Source organism: Triturus cristatus, chromosome 1_2 (genome assembly GCF_964204655.1).
Source record: "Triturus cristatus chromosome 1_2, aTriCri1.1, whole genome shotgun sequence".
Lineage (NCBI taxonomy): Eukaryota > Metazoa > Chordata > Amphibia > Caudata > Salamandridae > Triturus > Triturus cristatus.
This window is the reverse complement of record NC_140580.1, coordinates 787,811,754-787,832,317: the sequence shown is the minus strand read 5'-3', so window position 1 is coordinate 787,832,317 and position 20,564 is coordinate 787,811,754. Positions and strand designations below refer to the sequence as shown.

Below are 20,564 nucleotides of genomic sequence, written 5' to 3'. Positions count from 1 at the left end.
GACGCGATGCGTATGAGCGTGTGTCAATGCGTTCCAGTGACGATGTACGCGATCATAGAGACTTGCGCAGGCAACATTCCATAGATACTCTTGAAGTTCCTGTGCGTGCGCTTCAAAGTTCCAGTGCATGCGCAGCGACGATGCAGACGATCTTAGAAGGTTCGTGAGGCCTCGCGAAAACGGTAACGATCAAATTTGAATTGTTTTGTCAAAAGTTTATGAAATTCAAATAGTATTGAAGTAAACTCACTCAGTCTTCGCTTTAAACATCGTGACTCATGTTTACAGTCCAAAGTCCGATCCGAGGTCCGAGGTCCGAGGTCCGGGTTTCAAAAAGTCCAAATATATCCAAAACAGGGGAATTGGGGCTCTTCTGTGTTGCCTGTCCCCAATCAGGCATAAACAACTCGTCGCCAGTGTAAAGAATAGTCTTTCCGCCAGGATGGTAGTAGAAGGATGTTTATTGGCAGAAATGAGTTCAAGTGTACAGCACCAACTATCGCTCTTCCAGCTTCGCTTCCCTTCGGTCCCTGGAATGAGTCCTTCATCATCAGCTGCATCACACCATTCCATGACATCCCTATCATTCTAGATTGTAGATTACAACAGAAACCCTACCAAACCCACACATTTCTGAAAACTAGACAGCCGGGGGATTCCAGGGAGGTATGGCTTGCGTGGATCCCTCAAACGTTTTCTTACCCAGAATCCCCTGCAAACCTCAAATTTAGCTGAAAACAATGACTGTTTCCACACATTTTTGTGTGGGAATGTTGTGGCATCACCGGGTTAACACAAATTTTCTACCACCCAGCGGTCCCCCAGGTCTCCCGATAAAAATGGTGCCTCACTCGTGTGGGAGGCCAAAGTACCTGCAACAGGCAAGGGCCCAAAACAAATGTGTGGGAAAAGTGATTTTTTTCAGCTAAATTTGAGGTTTGCAGGGGATTCTGGGTAAGAAAACGTTGGGGGATTCACGCAAGCCACACCTCCCTGGAATCCCCCGGGTGTCTAGTTTTCAGAAACATGTGGGTTTGGTAGGTTTCCCTAGCTGCCCGCCGAGCACGGGGCCAAAAACCCAGGTGACCCCCCTTGCAAAACCAGGTTGTTTTGTGATAGGCAATTTTGATGTCGCCTCAAAACGTTTTGGGCCCTTGCCTGTCACGGGTACTTGGGCCTCCCACATGAGTGATGCACCATTTTTATCGTGAGACCCGGGGGAACACTGGGTGGTAGGAAATTTGTGTCAGCCCGGTGATGTCACAACATTTTCACACAAAAATGTGTGGAAAAGTGATTTGTTTCAGCTAAATGTGACGTTTGCAGGGGATTCTGGGTAAGAAAGCGTCAAGCAATACCTCCCTAGCATCCCCTGGATGTCTAGTTTTCAAAAATGTATAGGTTTGCTAGGTTTCCCTAGGTGCGGCAGAGCTTGGGTTCAAAAACTACAGCTAGGCACTTGGGAAAAAAAGGGTAATTTTTCACTTTGAAAATGTGGTGTGTCCACCTTGCGTTTTGGTCCGTTTCCTGTCACGGGCACTAGGCCTACCCATACAAGTGAGGTGCCATTCTTATCGGGAGACTCAGGGGAACTCCGGATTGTAGAGCAACTGTTATTACCTATTGACTTTCGATGCATTTCTGCCTTCTAAATGAAAGACAATGTGTAAAAAAGAAGTCATTTTGAAAAATGACCTATAATTCTCATGCTAGTATGGGTACTCCCGATTTCGGAAATGTGCCAATATCTACTGTTTCTAAACTCTATATTTTGTTCCCATTTCAGGAATACATAGGTGTCTTTCATACCAATTTTTCCATGTATACGTTTTCCCAAAATATTTGCTATATACCCAGTACAAAATAAAAGACCATTGCAAGACGCTGCTCAGTTATTGGCTCTGGGTTCGTCGGGTTCTTGGTGAACCTACAAGTCCTATATATCTCCACAACCCGAAAGGTCCAGCAAATGTAACGGTATATTGCTTTCATACTGCTGTCATAATAGAAGAAGTTACAGGTGAAAACGTTGACACAAATGGCTGTTTTTTTTAAACTAATTTTCAATTTTTCCTATATTTAACTGTTAGTTTCTATGAAGAAACCTTGAAGGATCTACACAAATGACCCCTTGCTGAATTCAGAATTTTGTCTACTTTTTTAAAAATGTATAGCTCTCCAGGATCCATTATTGCTTTCATACCAATTGCTACCATTAACTGGAAGGAGGTTGAAAGCACAAAAAATAGCAAAAATAGGCTATGTCCCAGAAGAATGCAAAAACTGTAAAAGATTTTGGTTTTCTGACAAAAGTCTGCTTGTCCCTGAAAGCTGGGAAGATGGTGATTCCAGCACCACAACCCCTTTTTTTTATACCATTTGCAGGGAAAACAACAGACGCTTTTATCTGGTGCCCTTTTTTCCCATTGCCCCCCCCCCCAAAAAAATTGCTGTATTTTGGCTAATTTATGGGTCCCCTCCAGGGGAATCCACAAACCTTGGGTACCTTTTGAATCCCCATGATGTTGGAAAAAAAGGGCGAAAATTTGACATGGATACTTTATGTGGTCAAAACGTTACAGGGGCCTAAGCGCGAACTACCCCAAATAGCCAAAAAAAGGCTTAGCACAGGGGGGGTAAAGGCCTAGTAGCGAAGGAGTTAATGGAAGTGTTCAGTAGGAAAGGGTTCCTCAAAACTTTGGTCACGGACAATGGTTTCCAACTGTGTTCTAGAGAAATCACTGAGTTCCTGCAATACCTTCATTTAAGACACACTGACACAGCCTTATACGATCCCCAAATGCAATGGGCAGGTGGAATATTTCAATAGATACCTGAAAGAAAGCCTTCACCTAGCACTTACAAGTAGAGAGCCATATGTTTTGCTCATCCGTAAAAGGTTGTCAGCATACAGAATTTCACCCGATTCTGTCACTGGAGTATCCCTATTCTGTTTGTTGAAGGGAAGGTGCCCAACTTAAAATCTTTGTCTATGGTGGTTAAAAACCAAATTGCTGAATGTCAGTAATTTTTGCACTAAACAAATTGTTTGTCATACAGAACATTTCCAATTTCCAAAGGAGAACTGAGTCAAGGTACAACACTTTTCATAGGTCTACATCAGTAAACTTCCAAGTGTAAGACCTAGTCAGAGTACGCATTCCCAGAAGACCAGTAAAGGGAATTAACAAATACTATAGACCAATGAAAGTTGTCAAGGTCAATGGGAAGTGTAGTATAACCCAAGATGGTAGATGCTGGAATAACAAAAGAGTGTCAAAATGTAATTCTGACTTGGCCACTCAGGAGGATAAAGATGGCTTAACAGGTGTATGGGCAAAGGGATTTATTACATTCCCAGTTGCCTCTACATCTGTCAAGAGACACTGTTCCAAGTTCAGCCAGACCTGTAATTTCCTCACATAATATGTCCACAAAGGAACAGCGTCAGGGAGCTTCAGAAAGTAATGCTTCTACCATAGCTGAAAGGGTAACTTGCGACCCACGAAACAGAATCCCATCTTTGAAATTTCTTCAGGGTTGATAAAGCCCTTTGTCATAATGGGAGGAGATGTGTTATATCATAATGTGATTGTGTTGTTGTTAAACACTTGTTGTCCTATTTGTTCTTCCCCCCTCCCCCATTCCCTGCGCTCCTTGGTACCGCCTAGAACGTTAGGTTCTGGAGATACCAAGAGGAGCGTTAAAATGTTAATCTGTTAATCTGTTGATCTCAACCAGCAATGAAATATAATAAAAGTGTCTCTCTCATCTGAAGCTTGCTGTTGCCTTATTTTACATTAGAATATAACACTGACTCCTCAAGAGTGCGAACTTTGCATAAAGGCTGTGGTCCAGGGCAGTGAGTAACGCCCTCGCGAGTAGTACAGAACAGGTGGGCCAAGTAGTACCCATACTATCAACTTATTATGGATGAATCTTATAAAAAATTGGGCAGCTTAATATGGTAGTTGCCAGTTGTTTTCTGTCTTTACTCTTCAGCTGTCTCCTATTAAGCCAATCCTAGATTGCGTTCCTAGAGAGTAAGCACTAGGTGTTTAGTTATGACCTATTTGTTTAGCGCACTAGGTGGAGAACCTTCCATCTTGGACCTTTCATCGCGCTGCATATTGAGACTCTCAGTTTGGCAGCTGTCAGTTTACTCTGTCTCATGATTGGCTTCTGTCGTGTTATTCTTGTCACTCTGCACAGCATTTTGAGTATAAATCGGTTTCTCTCTAACCCACTACTTTGAAACAATTGTGTCAACCAACGTCCGTCTTCTTCTAGTAATGATTGAGTGGTGCATTTTACTTCATTGTGGTCTTACTGATTACTGTGTTTTCCATGAAACCAATATCTAGGGAATACTTTCACTTTTTTGGCCTAGTGCCCTCCGTGTCCTCGGTTCCTCGCACGCTTCTTTTAGTAGTTACAGCATTGTGCATTTTCGGTGGTTGTGTTAAGTGTAAGTGAACGTGTACTTTCTCTTCACATGTCCTCTTCTGCATATTTAATTTGTACGCAGTGTCCCCACTGCTTTTATTTACAAACTGTGTTAGGAGGGATACCTCAATTCTTTCTTTTGAACATTTGCAAAAGCATTTTGTGACGTTTTAATTAAGTCATGTAAAAGAAGCCGCGACCTTAAACGTGTTCACTGCCATTCATTTTGATGCGGCCATGTTGGAAGTTGTGTTTTTAATCAGTTCAACCCATTTCTCAGTTTGCCTTGAACGAGGCCTTCTTAATAAAATAAAATAAGGGGTTGCAGATGATTTATGTGCAGGTCGAAACCTAACAGGTGTATTTCATAATTGAGGGTTCGTTCTTTCTATTTTTAAACTCACTAGTTACCTTTTAAGGTTCCTCTTGGTTTTGTTAATCTAATCATGGACTTTACAAGCTTAAATTTAATACCTTTGTGTTCTATTGCTTTGGCAGAACGCTGACGGTATTCATTTCAAATAGACAGTATTTATTTGTTTAGTAGACAGCTGTTGGAATTGCTGCACTTTTGTGATTCATTGTCGCTACTACTATTTACCATGTGTGCGTTTGTGTGTGGACACATTCCCTTGCCTTCCTCACCACTACATAGATGTTCATGGTACCTTGGTAACCTGTCTTTGGAGTTGTTGATTCTCTATTTTCTTGTAATATTGCAGTAGTTCCTGTTTGTGCACAAACACATTTGTCATTTCCTCCAAAGTTCAGTTTTTAAATTGTTGTTAGTGCGCTGTAGAACACATTTAATTTATAATGGGAGTTAGGAGGCTAACCTTGGGATGGATAGGGTTATGTTGGGTTTCTTAGGTGACAAACTAAACAATAGATTTCTAGGAGTGGTAACCTGAGGTTTCCAAGGCTTAGTAGTAATAATTGGAAATTATTATTATTTGAATCTGGAATTTTGCGAGCAGTGCCAACGAGACTCATACCTGTAATATGCATTGTAGTGTCATTATTGTGTCACTTCGAACTTCTTCACTAGTTTACTAACAAAGAAACGTGATGTTTAGAAGGTTGTCATTAGAGAAGCATTGTCTACACCAGGAATGGATGTTAACACTGGGATTTTTGTTCATAAGTTTTTTTAATCACTCAAAGTGTATTGAGTGTAATATTAGATAGCACTGGAAGGACATTTTCAAAACTACGGGACAAGCTTCTGAAGTATATCATTAGAACAGACTTGGTCTGTGTGCTTGCTTGCTTCCCAAAAAGGCACTGACATAGTCATCAAGTCGAGTTTGTGTTTGTGATATATGCGTATGCATATGGTTTAATCGCCGATCAATACTGAAGCCTCTTCTTGCAGAATCCTACATCTATGAAGGTCACCAATATTCAGAAAGCCCTCTGTGGCCATTGAAATAGTGGAAATTCGGTATAGAAATGCACTTAGGATGACATAACCATGCACTGGTGCTAACCCCTTAACAAAGTCAGATGTGATAGTGCTTCTTCAGTGATTAGAGATTTAACCACATGCATATACTTACATCACCAACATTACTTGTTGATTTTGCCAGTGCCTTTTTGTGAGGATTTGTGTGTATTATATGGTTTTGCTGTTGGACCTTAAAGTGGGAAACACTCACAAAAACTGTCTTAGGTCCAGTCAGGCTCTTTTGCACAACCTTAAGCTCAAACCTGGGTAGCTATGGCTTCGAGCAGCAAGGAACTAGTAGAAAGTATTTAACAGTACCTAACAACGAAATAAAGTCACGTAGCCCGAAAGAAATACAACACCAATTTGTAAAAACATATTGTATTTTAATTCATTTTTAGAGTCCAAGATTAGCAAAATCCACCGAAGGGTTCTGGTAATACAATTTTTAAAGAAAACTTAATTTTTAATCCAACCCAAAACAAGCATTGGAAACTACAACGTTTGTGAACTTTTGAAAAGTTTGTAAAAGTTAGTTTGGTTACTCCATCCCAGCTTGGACAACCAAATCCAACAGGTAGAAGGTCTGGAGGGATCAATGGGGTTGTTTTGGACAGTTACCTTGCCAGCAGGGCGTTTTCCAGTCCATTTCCAAATTTTACAGCAGGACCACCATAGCCTTCAGTGGAGTGGTCCAAATGCTGCAGATGCAGGAGATGAAGATGCTAAAGGATGCTTTGGGTGCTGAGCAGTCGACAGGGGGGAGGGGCCTTTGCGGGTATTCCTTGATCCACGGGTCCGGTGAGGCGACTTTGGCCACAGAGGTCGGGGTCCCTCAAAGTCCTCTTTGAGACTGTAGATGGCCCAGAAGTGGCTGGGCAACAGGTCTCTGTCCTCAATGGTTCCAGCGATATATTTTGGTGGGGGCTGGTGTCCTTATTGGGTGGTCAATCTGGACTTATTGGTAAGTATATTGGTAAGTATGGTGAACAACCCAATCTACCCATGAGGGCTCGGGCAAAATTGATAAACAGGTAAGTGTGCCTTCAAGGGATTTATTAAAGTACTCAGTTATGTTGTTCTTGATTTCAATTAAATGCAAGGTTTATTATTTGCTTGCTAATTAATTTCTTTAGACGCTCTGTTTTCTAACAATACACTTTCTTATATTTTTGAGCAAATCATATAAAAAAATGTATATCAAAGAGGATATATACAAACAATCCTTAGCAGACGTCAATAATACATCAAGTACAGTTCAATCAATAGAGTTTGTAAGATAGAGTACAAGTCAATAATCAACAATAAACAGCCGGTTTATCTTGATATTCTTCACTCGTTTAATCCATGTGATGATTCATTATTTTCAGTAACTACTTCACATAGCTGGTCCAAAATTCCATCGTACAAAGCCCATAGCCAACACGTGTTTCGTCGCTTTTACTTTTTTGTACATGTGACTTTTTCAAGGCTGAAAAGGTAAAAAGTCATGAAATTGGCAAGTGTAATAAATTCCAAAAGAACTTATGCACCTTTGGTAACATATAGATAGCTGGTATTGTAGGTGCTTTATTAATAAGGAATGCCGCCTCTTTTTCATTGAGCCAACCTCCATCAAATCCTGATTTACTTAGTGTCAGGATCTCATTGGCCAATCTGTTTGTCGGATATATGGTAAGTTTTTTATAATGGGCAGTGATCGAAAGTTGTTTTAAAACCTCCTGGTTGTATTTCTCTTTTTCCCATAGTACTATTCCTCCCCCTTTATCTGCAGGTTTTATCAAGGCATTTGGGAGGGATTGTAAGATTTGCAATGCTATTTGTTTGTCTTTAGAGAAGTTGGATTTGAAGTGCATCTTTCCTCTAAAGAGATTGTCTATCTCTGTTAATGTAGCGTTTTCAAATGTTATTACCTCTTTCCTTAACATTGAATTGGCTGGATAAAAAGTTGAAGGGTTTTTTAAACCTGTTACTCCACTGGTTGTTGTTACAGTGTTTTCAGCAAAGTAGTTTTTTAACCTTACTGCACGGAAAAATGTATACATTTAAAGTTTTGTTTGGAACAAATCGTTTTTGTGAGTGGGAACGAAACTCAGGCCAGCTGAAAGAACAGCAATTTCTTGTTCTGATAGAATATGTGATGACAAATTAAAGCTCTACCACTCGTAATATTGGTTGCGAGTCTGGCAGATGCCTGGGGTGTATTGGTTGCGGTACCATCCTCGTTTGGATGACCTCTGTCACCTCTGCGTTCCTGGCCTAAAAAAACCTGCCGCGAGGTCGATGGCTGTTGATCGTACTGTCGATAGGGAGTGTCTACTGACTGGTCACTTCCTGTATCTGAGTTCGTATCTGAGAAAGTGGTTCTCTTTCTTGTTGATTGGTTGGGACCTTGAGGAGTGTAAAAATCCTTATTTAGATAAGGATAGGTTTTTTCTTTGTTGTATCTTTTGATGTCTTTCTGCAATTTTCTATTTTTTTAAGCGCATTGAACTCCTCAAATTCCTTGATGGTTTATTGGACTTTATCTAAGAGGAATTTGCTATTTGTGATGGTTGAGTCACCCAGTATCTTTTTTTCTAGGGTTTCAATTTCTTTTGCTAGAATCTTTAGTTGTTTAAGGGCAGTTTCTATGCTCAACACCATCCATGTGCGTGAGCATCTGTAGGCTGAGAAACTGAAACCTATTTTAAAATCCTCGTCGTCAGTAAAAATTGTGGGTATGTTACGTATTTGTAAACCTGTTGGAATGATGTTTGCATTCAGACAGTCTGTTAGAAATTTTGCATGCAGTTCTGTACAAACTAGTTTCTTTTTCGGACTCTCAAGCTGGTTTAGGTCTGATTTATAAGCGAGTTGCGTTACTGGTCCTCTGTTGCCCAATAATGAAGGGCCTCCTGCTATTTTCAAAATATACTCATCTGAGTATGACAATGTCGCTGCCTCAGACATAAATGTATTATTGTATAATTATAACAAAAAACTACTTAAATGAGTGGCCCACAACAGACTACTGTCTGCGCTTAAAACTGGTAAGTATAGTGGACAACTCAATCTACCCTTGAGGGTTCGGGCAAAATTGATAAACAGGTAAGTGTGCCTTCAAGGGACTTTGACGGCACTCCCAGGTCTGGCTGACTCTGTTGCAACTTTTGGCCGCCGAGCATCAGTCTCTTGAGATGCCCAGCAGCAGCTACTAGCAAATCTTCCGTAGTGGCTAACAGCTTGCCAACTTGGGCTACTTCAGTTGTGCTGACCCTGATGCGGGTTCCAAGGGGTCAATTCATTGTTCTTTTGAATCACTCCTTTGGTTTGGGGCTTAATAGGACTAGTATTCCAGGAACAACAGTCAGACGTATGATCAGATATCTCGAGATCACGATCAGGTATCCGGTACCTGATCGTGACAGGAGCACTCTCCAAAATACAATATATACACATATTCGTTTACTGGAATACCAGTAACCTCGAGATATTTGATCATACGTCTGACTGTTGTTCCTGGAATAGTAGCCCTATTAAGACCCATACTGAATGGGACTACTTACAGGCCTTGCCTGGATTGTGGCGGACTTGCTTTTGAATTCATTTTTGCCCTGAGGAAGTCGTTAGGCGATACACCCAAGACGAAACACGTGTTGGCTACATCTTGGCTATACCAACAACGCCAATCTGCTGTTATGAACCATGTGTGATGAGAAAATAAAGAAGAATACTAACTTACTAGATTTGGACTGATATTTTTCTGGACTGACTTCTTGATGATATAAATTAGTTTTTTGCTCGAGAACGGAATCTTATTTTGCATTTATTCCTTGTGTACCTTCGGTCACAGAGAATTTCTTGGATACGTGGGTGGCCGTCTCCTAGCTGTTCCCTTAAGCACACGTTAGATATTACTGGCATTCTGATTATGATAATGGTATTGCACATATTCTAACCTAGCCACACTCCAAAGTTACACTGTTATTCAATAGAGCTACTACTCCTCCCACAGCAAAACAGCAATGTAGAAGTGTTGCTGTTAAAACATATTAAAAAATATATTAATAATGTACAGCTCTCTGCCATAGAGCCCAATAGGGCTTTCTCAGGGGAGACTTACATATGTTGCTGAGGGAAGTTGGGGCTTTGCCATTAGCTTAACTGGCAAAGTAGAACCAGCAGTGTTACCACTGCCCTTCCAGTCTGCAGTGGCAGGCTTGGAGGCATTTTATACATTATCACACACAGGTTGGCATAAGCAGTGCTACAGCCATGGGTGGACACTCTGCCTTACATGCCCTGGGTACCATATTCTAGGGACTTATAAATAAGTCAGTCCTTGCCAATTAGAGATAGACAATTCAACGTACACTTTTTAATGGGTTAGAACAGTGGCACTGAGACCTTATTGCACTGCAGCTGATAGTCCAAATAGGGGCAAAAGCTGCGGGCGAGAAAGAAAACATGCAAAAAGCCCATTTCTTTACACTTTTTGAGAAGCAGATGTACAAACAGACCCACTATGTTCTCATGATGTTTTATGCACCAAAAACATATACTTCAGATGCTTGCCCATTAGTTTTGACAATCTCATTTCCAGTGGTGTCTAGTATTAAACTAAATGCACTATGGGGGATAAAAAACATCTGAACAAAAATCAGTTTATTGCATCCATTCCTGGTGTAGACAGTGCTTCTCTTTTGACAATCTTCTAAACATCACGTTTCTTAGTAGTACACAATTTCCTTGATGATTTGTGCTTTAGGGAATTTAACATCAGTCTAAAATAGAACCATCTGAGATATTTGTCAGTGATCACACTTGGTGGGATCGCCTTGGGCAGATGGAAATTAATAACTAAAGAGCCATCACAGTTATAAATGGCATCATCACAGTGATTTTACTTAGCTTTGCTGCAACCACAGGCCAAAAACTTTAAGCCTGAAAAAAAAAGAAATTGAACGGTCCCCTAGATCAATCAATCACATTTATAGAGCGCGCTACTCACCCGTGAGGGTCCCAAGGCGCGCTAGGGGGTAGGGAGGGGGGGCGCTGCTACAGCTCGAAGAGCCAGGTCTTGAGGTGCTTCCTGAAGCTGAGATGGTCCTGGGTCAGTCGTAGGTGAGTGGGAGGGAGTTCCAGGTCTTTGCTGCCAGGTAGGAGAATGATCTTCCTCCGGAGGTGGTTCTGCGAATACGTGGGACGAGGGCGAGGCTGGTGGAGCAAAGCTGGCGGGTGGGGGTGTAGAACGAGAGTCGGCTGTTGAGGTAGTCGGGGCCCATGTTGTGGAGCGCTTTGTGTGCGTGGGTGATCAGTCTGAACGTGATCCTTTTGTTGACGGGGAGCCAGTGGAGGTTTCTCAGGTGGGTGGATATGTGGCTGTGGCGCGGGATGTCGAGGATGAGTCGTGCGGCGGCGTTTTGTTTGCGCTGGAGCCGAGTCTGAAGTTTGGGGGTGGTTCCTGCGTATAGGGCGTTCCTGTAGTCCAGTTGGCTGGTGACGAGGGCCTGGGTGACTGTTCTTCTGGTTTCTGTGGGGATCCAGCAGAAGATCTTTCGAAGCATTCGCAGGATGTTAAAGCATGAGGATGAGACGGCGTTGACTTGTTTGGTCATCGTGAGGGAGGAGTCCAGGATGAAACCCAGGTTGCGTGCGTGGTCCGTGGGTGTTGGTGCGGTTCCCAGCGCCGAGGGCCACCATGAGTCTACCCGGGCAGATGGGGATTGCCCGAGGATGAGGACTTCCGTCTTGTCTGTCACTGACATCTGGAAGTTAGACGATCTGTTTACTCGTTATTTCATTTTTGCTTGTGTTCATACAGCTCTTGATGATTTGCTTTTTCATACTTCATAAAAATGTGAAAGTCAAACAGAAGTGAAACAAAGTTCATGATTTATTAGGTCTGGCTAAAGCCAACCTTAGCTGTTCGAAGCTCATGCCATCAGCATCAAAAGCATGCATCAAGAGAGGTGACTTGGGTCACCCGTCTCGACAATTGCTTGTCAAAACTGTCACTCATATTTTGGATCAGGTTAGAGGAATATTTTAGTCTCATCATTTTGTATTGGCTATTTGGTGTCTTAGTCTGATTGCTTAAAGAGTGCTTCCGGTTGCAGTGCATGAATGGTGAAAGGAAGTGTTTCGTAAAAGTGTTTTCACAATCTTGTTGATGATGCACCAACAGTGATTTTGCACCTAAATGTTATTTTCTTTCTAAATCATGTGCTACCAAGTGCTATTTTGTACCTTATGATGTCAACCAACTTTAAAGTCCTACTGATGCACACCGTTAGCCTAATGTGACATTTTACTACCACTTTTTCTCTCTTTTCTGAGTAATGCTCTGTAGTTGCCTTTTACGGCTGTACCTTTTTGAATCTGCTTCTCAAGGTCAACACACTCCACGTTTTTTGCTTGATCTTTTTTCTGGCTATCAAATGTAAAACAGAGAGAACTTCGTATCAGCCCAAACTCCAAGACAACAAGCCCCGATTGCCAACCTTGAAACTTTAATCAGTGACAGATACCATAAAATCAAACGGGGCTCTCTTAAAACTGACCTACCGTTTTTTGGGTTCCAGTAATGATTGGGTGGGGGTCCACAGAAGTCGAAAGGTTAAGAAGCACATCTCTACACTGTTTCCTCTTTCCCCTCATAGAATACCAAACCCCCTTGCAAAAAACACTATTTCTGATCACCATATCCAGAAATATAAGTTGCACATCCCCCTTTATCAAAATGGGAAGGTCATGAGCCAGTCCTCACATTATGGACAGGGTAGTTAAGTGTCATGTCATGCCATCTCTACGGACTACAAGGCTATTAGTTCTTCCATTCTCTCTTTTATTTGCTATCACCCACATCCCCTTTTGTGAGTGAATGGAGGCATCATAAGGCTCTATAACGTAACATAGTCTGAGCCATAGTCTGAAACAGAGCCACTCCTACACGGACACAGACTGAAATACTGTGAAGGGCCAAACCCACAACCCTCCTGGTAGCCACTACCACCTCCCTGATGCAAACACTTTCTGTCATGCAAACTCCTGGTCTAATCCAACTACACCAAAACAACAGCACAAAAAACTGATTTATCATACAAGGATTTGACCACCTGTAGGTCACTTTTTACTGACCAGAGCACAAATTCACTATCCACTGCCAAAAACGATCTGGCTGAAACCCCTGCCTGAGATGATACAAATTGTTCAAATCACACTTTCCATCTTTTACAAACAAGTATTCTCCTCCAAAGACTGCTGTTGTGAAACCATCATAAGTATGCACACCAACCCAAACCTTACCAAGCATTCCTCCATACACATTACCCTGAGCACACAGAATACTCCTGAATCACAGATTTACAGATTTGAAAACGTGCCATTACCACACTCTCCAGAGTTAGACACCCCAACCGCAGTAAAGGATCAGTCTGCCCAAGCAACCTTAGAAGATTCACCTCCTTTCTACTCCGTGACCCATCTCCATATCACGTAAAAGCAGATCTCTTGAACTATAGGTCTGCGGTCTCCAATGCAGCTTCTTATCCGCCCCCCTCTGGCGATCTTGCAGAATGTGAAGTCTATTTCCCACCAACCTTGAAAAGAAATCATACACTGCTCAGCCTGACACCCCCACTGTGCTCTTTCAAATCTAACTTCAATTGAATAGAAATACATTTTCCTTTATTTACAGTTTTGTTGGGTGGAGAAATTAAAATGATAAACACTTAAGTTATTAAATGCTGGGTCTCTAGAATTCATTTTCTGTTCATGGTTTGTATTTTTTAATGAAATGTCAATTTACACAGGCACCTTTTAATAACTACATGTTTCAGTGAGAAAGAACAGGATAGTAACACATTTCTTTCATTAACCCGTTATTGCATGCCAAAATCTGAGATGGGAAATTCATTAAAAGTTTGCGCTTAAAGGCAAATGATTTACTAAAAATGTCTGTTTTGCGGATAAAAATGTTATAGCCAGTGACAATGGGGCTTTATGAAATGTAGAAACTTGAACTCTTTCTTCTGCTATGCAGATATCTGTAAAATGTTTGAAGATTCACAACATCATGTCACAGCCTAAGTGATTGCTTTTCCATTTTTTTTTTACTCCCAGATCATCTTGTTCGGACCTTGATAACAGTCTGTCATTCCAGTTTGATCCATCGACTTTGCTTTCTCAGCCTTCGTACATGCTGTCATCCAATCCATGTAGTGGCAGTAGTACTGCTAGCACCAGCCATAACATGACCTCCTCGCCACCATCATATCCCCACCAGCCCGTGCTTCCTGTTCACCCTAGTGCCATTAGCTCCACCACCAATGCTGTGTCCTCCAGAGAAGACCAAGTGCCCTCTACATCTAGCAGCCATCCACCAGCATTCACTTCCCACCAAGTTCGAAATCAACAGCTTCCTCCTAAACCGACTAATCAAAGACATACAGTTTCAGAAGCATCTAATAGCGTTGTGTCTGGCAATGCTGTGAGCCGGTATAACAGTGGTGCTTCTTCTGCAAACACAGTTGGCCTTGCCATATTTGCTGTGGGCCATGGCAGCACAGCACTGCTTCAAAGCTTGACAGAGGAAGTAGGCTGCCGTTTGCTTTATATAGTTGATGACCATTTGCCTGATGTAGAAGATGCATTCAGCTCTGAATTCCTGGCAAACACAAGAGTTGTACGAGAGCAAGACATGGACATTGTACTGAATGATCAACGGTATGTCCTGTAATATTTACATGTTGAAAACAAAAATGCATACAGCATGTGTGTTTGAATGTGATGCCAGATTGAAGTGCTAAAATACATAACTTGGGTACTTTGTCTCCTGTGTCTATATATACACACTGTTCTGAACATGATACATCCTGTAATAGATGAAAGAAAACTTTGCTGTCTCTTTATGCGCACAAATACACATGCACTCATTCTCATACTCATTACTGATTCCAAGAACATCAATTTATTCATATGCATGTAAATACATCTCTTGAATGCTCACTGAGCAGAAGCATGGGGTGCTTTCCTGTCCGCTGCATTCAGAAGTGAAAGAATAAGGTAGCTCAAATCTCATTAAATTCTAGCAAATGTAGTTGATAGGTATGATTACACTCAATGGCCTAGCGCAGTAATCTGGATTCTGAGGAGAACTGGAGAGTTGCCACATACCAAGTTGTCACACAAGTTTGTTTCTAGGCACTCCTCAAAAATAATTTTCAAGGTGGATCTTGCTGGAGAAGTAATATATTGTTCAAGAAATTATTTTTAAAATATTTGACAGTTTTTGTGTGTTTTCCATATATAAAAAGAAAAATGTTTCAGATGTTCGACTCAGTCACATGGCGCCAACATGTGTATTGTAGGTATACCGCTTATGTTGAAACTTTAGAGCATACTGGAATGCGATTTCAGGATGCCAGCACTTCACACAGTGTTTCCGCGGGTGCCGCCAGCTTGGATTTAAGTCCTTAATTTGAGTATTTGTGTCAAATGAAATTGCATGCATTTATGCTTTGAAGTTTTAACATAAGCCTTGATGTTGCCTGTACATGTGACTGAGCGGAACATGATTGACTAACGAGTGGAACATTGTTAACTTTATGGCTGACTAGAAAAAAAAGTTTAACCATGTTCCTCGCCTAATTATTACTGGTTATTATATTTGAGAGGTTTTTGTTGCTTCCTTTATAAGATTCTTCCTTTATAAGATCTGGCTGATTTAGATTCTCCCCACATCATGTGTTGTTTCAGAATCTGACCACTCATACCAGCTGCTGTTGTTAGAATTAACCCCATGTTAGATCTGCCTTCAACTTTCTGATCAGGCAGTAGGACAGCATTCTCCATGTCCTTTCAACAAGGTTTGGCGAGCATCATTTAGTGTTTGGGGGCGGCTAAGCTACATAATCTGGGCATCTGGTTTCAAACTTGGTTCCAGCACTTGACTGGGAATTGTGTGAGTCTTGGGAGCTCCTGTAGTTTCGATTTACCTACTATTGTAAGCATCTGTAAAATGTATCACAGTTGATAATAAGTGAAATGTAAAGGCATTGTTAAAATCAAATGTGCACAGCTCTAATTGATGTGATTGTCTCCTAACAACCCCTATACAGCTCTCTATTGAAGCCTATCTAAGTTCACACTGAACACATTACAAATACAAGTCTATGGTTAGATTGTGGCCAACACTGAATGCACCTTTGGAAAGAATGAAGGAGAAGCCTTGGCTATGGTATAAAATGTGTATTATCTTTAACTAGGAACAGAATGTGAGCTTAATTGCTATTGGCTGTTCTGGTACGTACTCCTGTACGATTCTGCTTTCATTTTTAAGTTCTGGCTTCCATATTGGTTGAGGCTGACACTAAAACATACTTAAGTGGTATCCGTGATTATAAATAGAAGATTCTGGTTGACAAAAAGAGACCTGCACATATGCATATGCTTGAAATGTACTTTTATTAGATTGCTTTTTATTGATTTTACATTTTCAGATAACATTTCGAATCCCAAGGACAGTCTCTGAGTCACTCACAGTCGCATAATCCAGTGGAAAAAGTAAAGTGCTCTTTGCATCATGTCTACCTGCATTTTAAAATCTAACTGACAGGCCCATCCCAGACTTTAGGAGCTGCCCCTTGGTCCACTTCTATATCGCAGACTATCTAATTCCCATTGTGTACATTAATTTTCCTACAGCATGTTACTTATTTGTTTATCGATCTCCCTGTGGTGGTAACTCGTCTGATTTAGCTTCAAAGGCCAGCAAGATAACTTCCCAGGCAGCCACCGGTTTGCCTTTAGCACCTCTTCCTCTAGCAGCCTGAAGATCACTCAGTGCTTTCATGCCCCACTTCCTTACGACTTGACCCCATTTTGTGGGGTCAGGTGCAATGCACACCTTCCATCCCATTGCTATATTCCTTTTGCATAACATTTACTTAGGACAACGAGGAATCAGCCAGATTTCCTTTAGTCATTAGTATTTTCCAAGAGCTGACAATGAGGGTTCCGTCGGGCGAATCATGTGAGTTGGCGCTGTGAATGTGGTGGACACCAACAAAATGATACGTTTGTGGCAATTCACTAAATGGTTCAATAATCTTTCTGGCATATATTACACTACAAACCACACATCGTTGATGTAGGGGTATGTATTTCAAGAAGCACTGACAAGAGCCTAAAGCACCATACATCCAGTGAAGGTAAAAAAGGAAAATAAACATATGTCGATATGCATCTTTATCCTAATACTCTGCCTGATGATCTTACACTATATGGACAGGAAGCAGGTGTTGGGACATGCTTTTATTCCAAGGTATTCTATGAAAATCAGAGTCTGGGATTAGCAGAGGATAGTCAGCACACATTTCAAGGGACTTGAATTACTGTTGTGGTTGTAATAAATATTAGCCTGGGGAAACCATTTACCTATTTTATTAGAGCAAATACAGCATATTGCCAATACAGAGTTTACAATTGTAAGACCTATCTATAAAAGAACAGGGTTATTTAGAATGGTTATGCTGATTATTAGCTAAGCTTTGTTAGGCCTGAGAGTGGTTCTATGGGGGCTCAGCAAACTTGTTTGTTTGATAAGAAAACACACTAGATGAGCATCTAAAATGATACTCTGGCAATTTCTAAGCCAGGATACTCTGTAATTGAGCAAAGAAAGACAGAAATGTAGGCCCTTTGAATTTTCACAGTTGCTTCCTGCTTGAAAGGAGGAACTAAACAGCCTAAATCGTGAAATAGTAAGTTATTCTCCGAGAATCTCTTTCTCATAAAACAAAGGATTTGGGCCATTCAAAGGCTCAATAGAAAGTAAGGAAATAATTAGCTTCAAAAGATCAAATAACTACTGTTATCCATCAAGCATCCAAGAAGAAGCAACTCATCAAAGGAATATTTTCATGTACATCAGGAATACACTACACCATATCCCTGGCTCACTTCTTGTGGCGACATTGAAAAGACTGCAACCATATTATGATCTATTTCCAAAAATAATTGCCAGTCTCAGCACTAGCCTTCCCCACGCTATCTCACTACAACAAGATGAAAGGCTTGATTGCCTCTACTCCTGGAGTTTTTATCAGTTGTATATAACGAGCTAAACATCAGGCCAGTCTTCGAGCTCAAATGCATTGGAATGATTCTGTAAATAGAAGTCAACTCACAATTTCATTACAACACCGGAAGCTACCATTATGCATAACATCTTTTATTACCACTGCTGCAGCACCTTCAACGACATCACAGTAGTAAAAATACTAGATCTGGAACACCAAAGTCCATAAATATTCCTTCCTCCCGACATTCTTCCTCTTTTAATTGCTCCTCCTGAAAGAGATAAGTCTTACTTTTTTTCGTTTCTAGTGATAGTTTTGTTGCAAGGTTGTGTTTTGTGGAAGATGATGAGATGTATGTTGGAGCTAACTTCTAATGTTTGGAAGCATGCTCTTTTTTGTATGTTTTTTAATTAAATTGAGCTGATTTAGTTTTTGGTCTGCTATTCAAAAAGAAAGGTGTATGTGAATGTTTTAAAGTAGTTTAAGAGGGATGTTTAATCTGTATTCATAGAATTGCTTGTATCGATTTACGCTTTATCTAGATAATTAAGTAAAGTAATGGTGTTATTCAAAAGTTGTCTTTACCATAAATCGAGGCGTATAGATGATGCGTAAGGATCCGCTCGCGTTTCAGCTGATGTGTTGATAACGGTAGTCACTGGCTGAAGCGTGAGGTACCGCATGCGCAAACGCTTTTATTTACAGCGGGAGGCTCAGGCTTGAGGATTGGAGTCAGTTTAGAGTCGTGAGAGACACAGAGAGGCACGTCGCTTCGTGCGTGATCTCGCGAGAAGAGGGAGCCATCTTGGATTGGGCATTTTTCAATTTAACATATAGAGGTACACACGAGCGCAGGGAACGGTTTAACGATCGTTTTCCCTAGGGATGTTGCATGTTAGAATTAACAGCTGTTTGGCGTTTACTGAGTAATCGCAAAATTATATTACAGATTGGAGGTTGGAAAATTGTAGGTTATTTACAGGAATTTTTTTATTTGTGGGCAGTGAATTTCAAGATTTTGACTCTACAGAGGTTGATATTGTAAGAGAGATGGAGAGAAAGCAGAATAGAGGTGTGGAGATTACAGGAGGAAGTATTAATGAGGAAATTGTTAAAGATTGAGTTCGAAATGAAGAAACAGGTTAAAGAGTCTATGGAAGATTTTTTGAAAAGTAATAAAAGGAGAGGTAATGAATCAGGGGAAGAATTTTATTCATTATCAGAGGGTGAAGGAATGAGTTCAGAGGTAGGAAAGAAGAGAACAAAGAAGACCAGAGACATTGAGGAGGTGGAAATGGAACACAAAGAGAAGGTTGGAAGTTTAAAAACTGCAAAGAAAGGTGTCCTTGGTGGCACAAAAAAGAAAGATGTCCTTGGCGGCACAAAAAAGAAAGGTGTCCTTGGCAGCACAAAAAAGAAAGGTGTCCTTAGCGGCACGCAAAGAGAGGTTCACCTTAGCGGCACACAGGATGATGAGAATTTTGAAGAAGGAATGCCAAGTTTGTGGTCTGGGAAAGATTGTGGACATTTTGATGAATACATTTTAGATTTAGAGGAAGGTGATGGATATGAGGAGTTTGAGGATATGGAGGTTGAGGCATCTAGTGAAAGTATAAAAGATCCTTTTGGTGGGTATATGTTGAGTCCAGTAAATATTAAGTATCCTAGAAGTTCTGAATGGTGGCCTATGGACCACGTTGTGAAATTTTAAAAAATTGGATTAAAAAGCCTTTGGACAGAGAAATGAGGTGGCTCATGAGAGCCGAATGCTTGAGGCCTAGAATTGAGAAGAAGGTCTGCGCTACCCCTATTCTAGACCTAGACTTTATTAGTTATCTGTTCAGACTTGGAAGGTACCCAAGAATGGGTCTGGAAAGATCCCTTAAAATATGTCAAGACAAATTGCTGGATGTTTTGGTTTCTTTAGGAAGAATTCTGGATTTGGCAGAGAACGCCTATGCAAATGAGGACCAAGTATATCTAGAACGTTTGAGGGGATGGAGCCAAAGGGCAGTTGTTCTGTTGGGAAACACTAACGCAGGACTACTGCAAGAGAGGAGGAAAGCGATCTTGATGAAGATCAATCCCAAGTTTGGAGATTTGGCTCAAAAAGAAGTTAATGAAGATCTGAAGGATTGTTATTTGGAGATGGCTTAATTAAAGGAATAGGTAAATATGTAGTGACATTTACTGCTTTGGATGAGGCTCAGGATAACATGCGCAAGATGTTAGGAGTTTTTGGAAGGGCCACTAGAAGGGGACCCTTCACTGGCCGTGGCATGCAGAGGTCCCATTATGGAACACAATACATCCTGCAATATGGTTGGCAGAGGCTATCAACAAAATGCGAGTTTTTACCCATCCAGAGAAAGAACAGGACGAGTCAGGAGATATTCGAGAGGTCGAGGATTGCCTAGTGGTGGAGGACAAGGTGAGCATAGGGATTACTTTTGGTTCTTCCCAAGAAGGAATGGGAGGACTTCTGAAGTTTTTCAAGGAGAAAAGGGAAAAAGTTACAAGAGATCCTTGGGTCTTGCAAACGATTCAAGGTTTTGTAATAGATTTTATGAGAACTCCTTTCCAAGATATGGAACCAAGAGGGATAA

The 20,564-nt window shown here is 41.1% G+C and overlaps 1 protein-coding gene across 1 annotated transcript in view; it reads left to right on the top strand.

Annotated features, from left to right (window-relative positions):
- The window catches only part of LOC146868040 (uncharacterized), a 155,858-nt gene that overhangs the window by 46,286 nt on the left and 89,008 nt on the right, over nucleotides 1-20,564 (top strand). Inside the window, exon 3 of the mRNA XM_085608853.1 lies at nucleotides 14,000-14,602. Coding sequence (XP_085464979.1) covers nucleotides 14,000-14,602 — 603 coding nt within the window. The remainder of the gene's footprint in view (nucleotides 1-13,999; nucleotides 14,603-20,564) is intronic.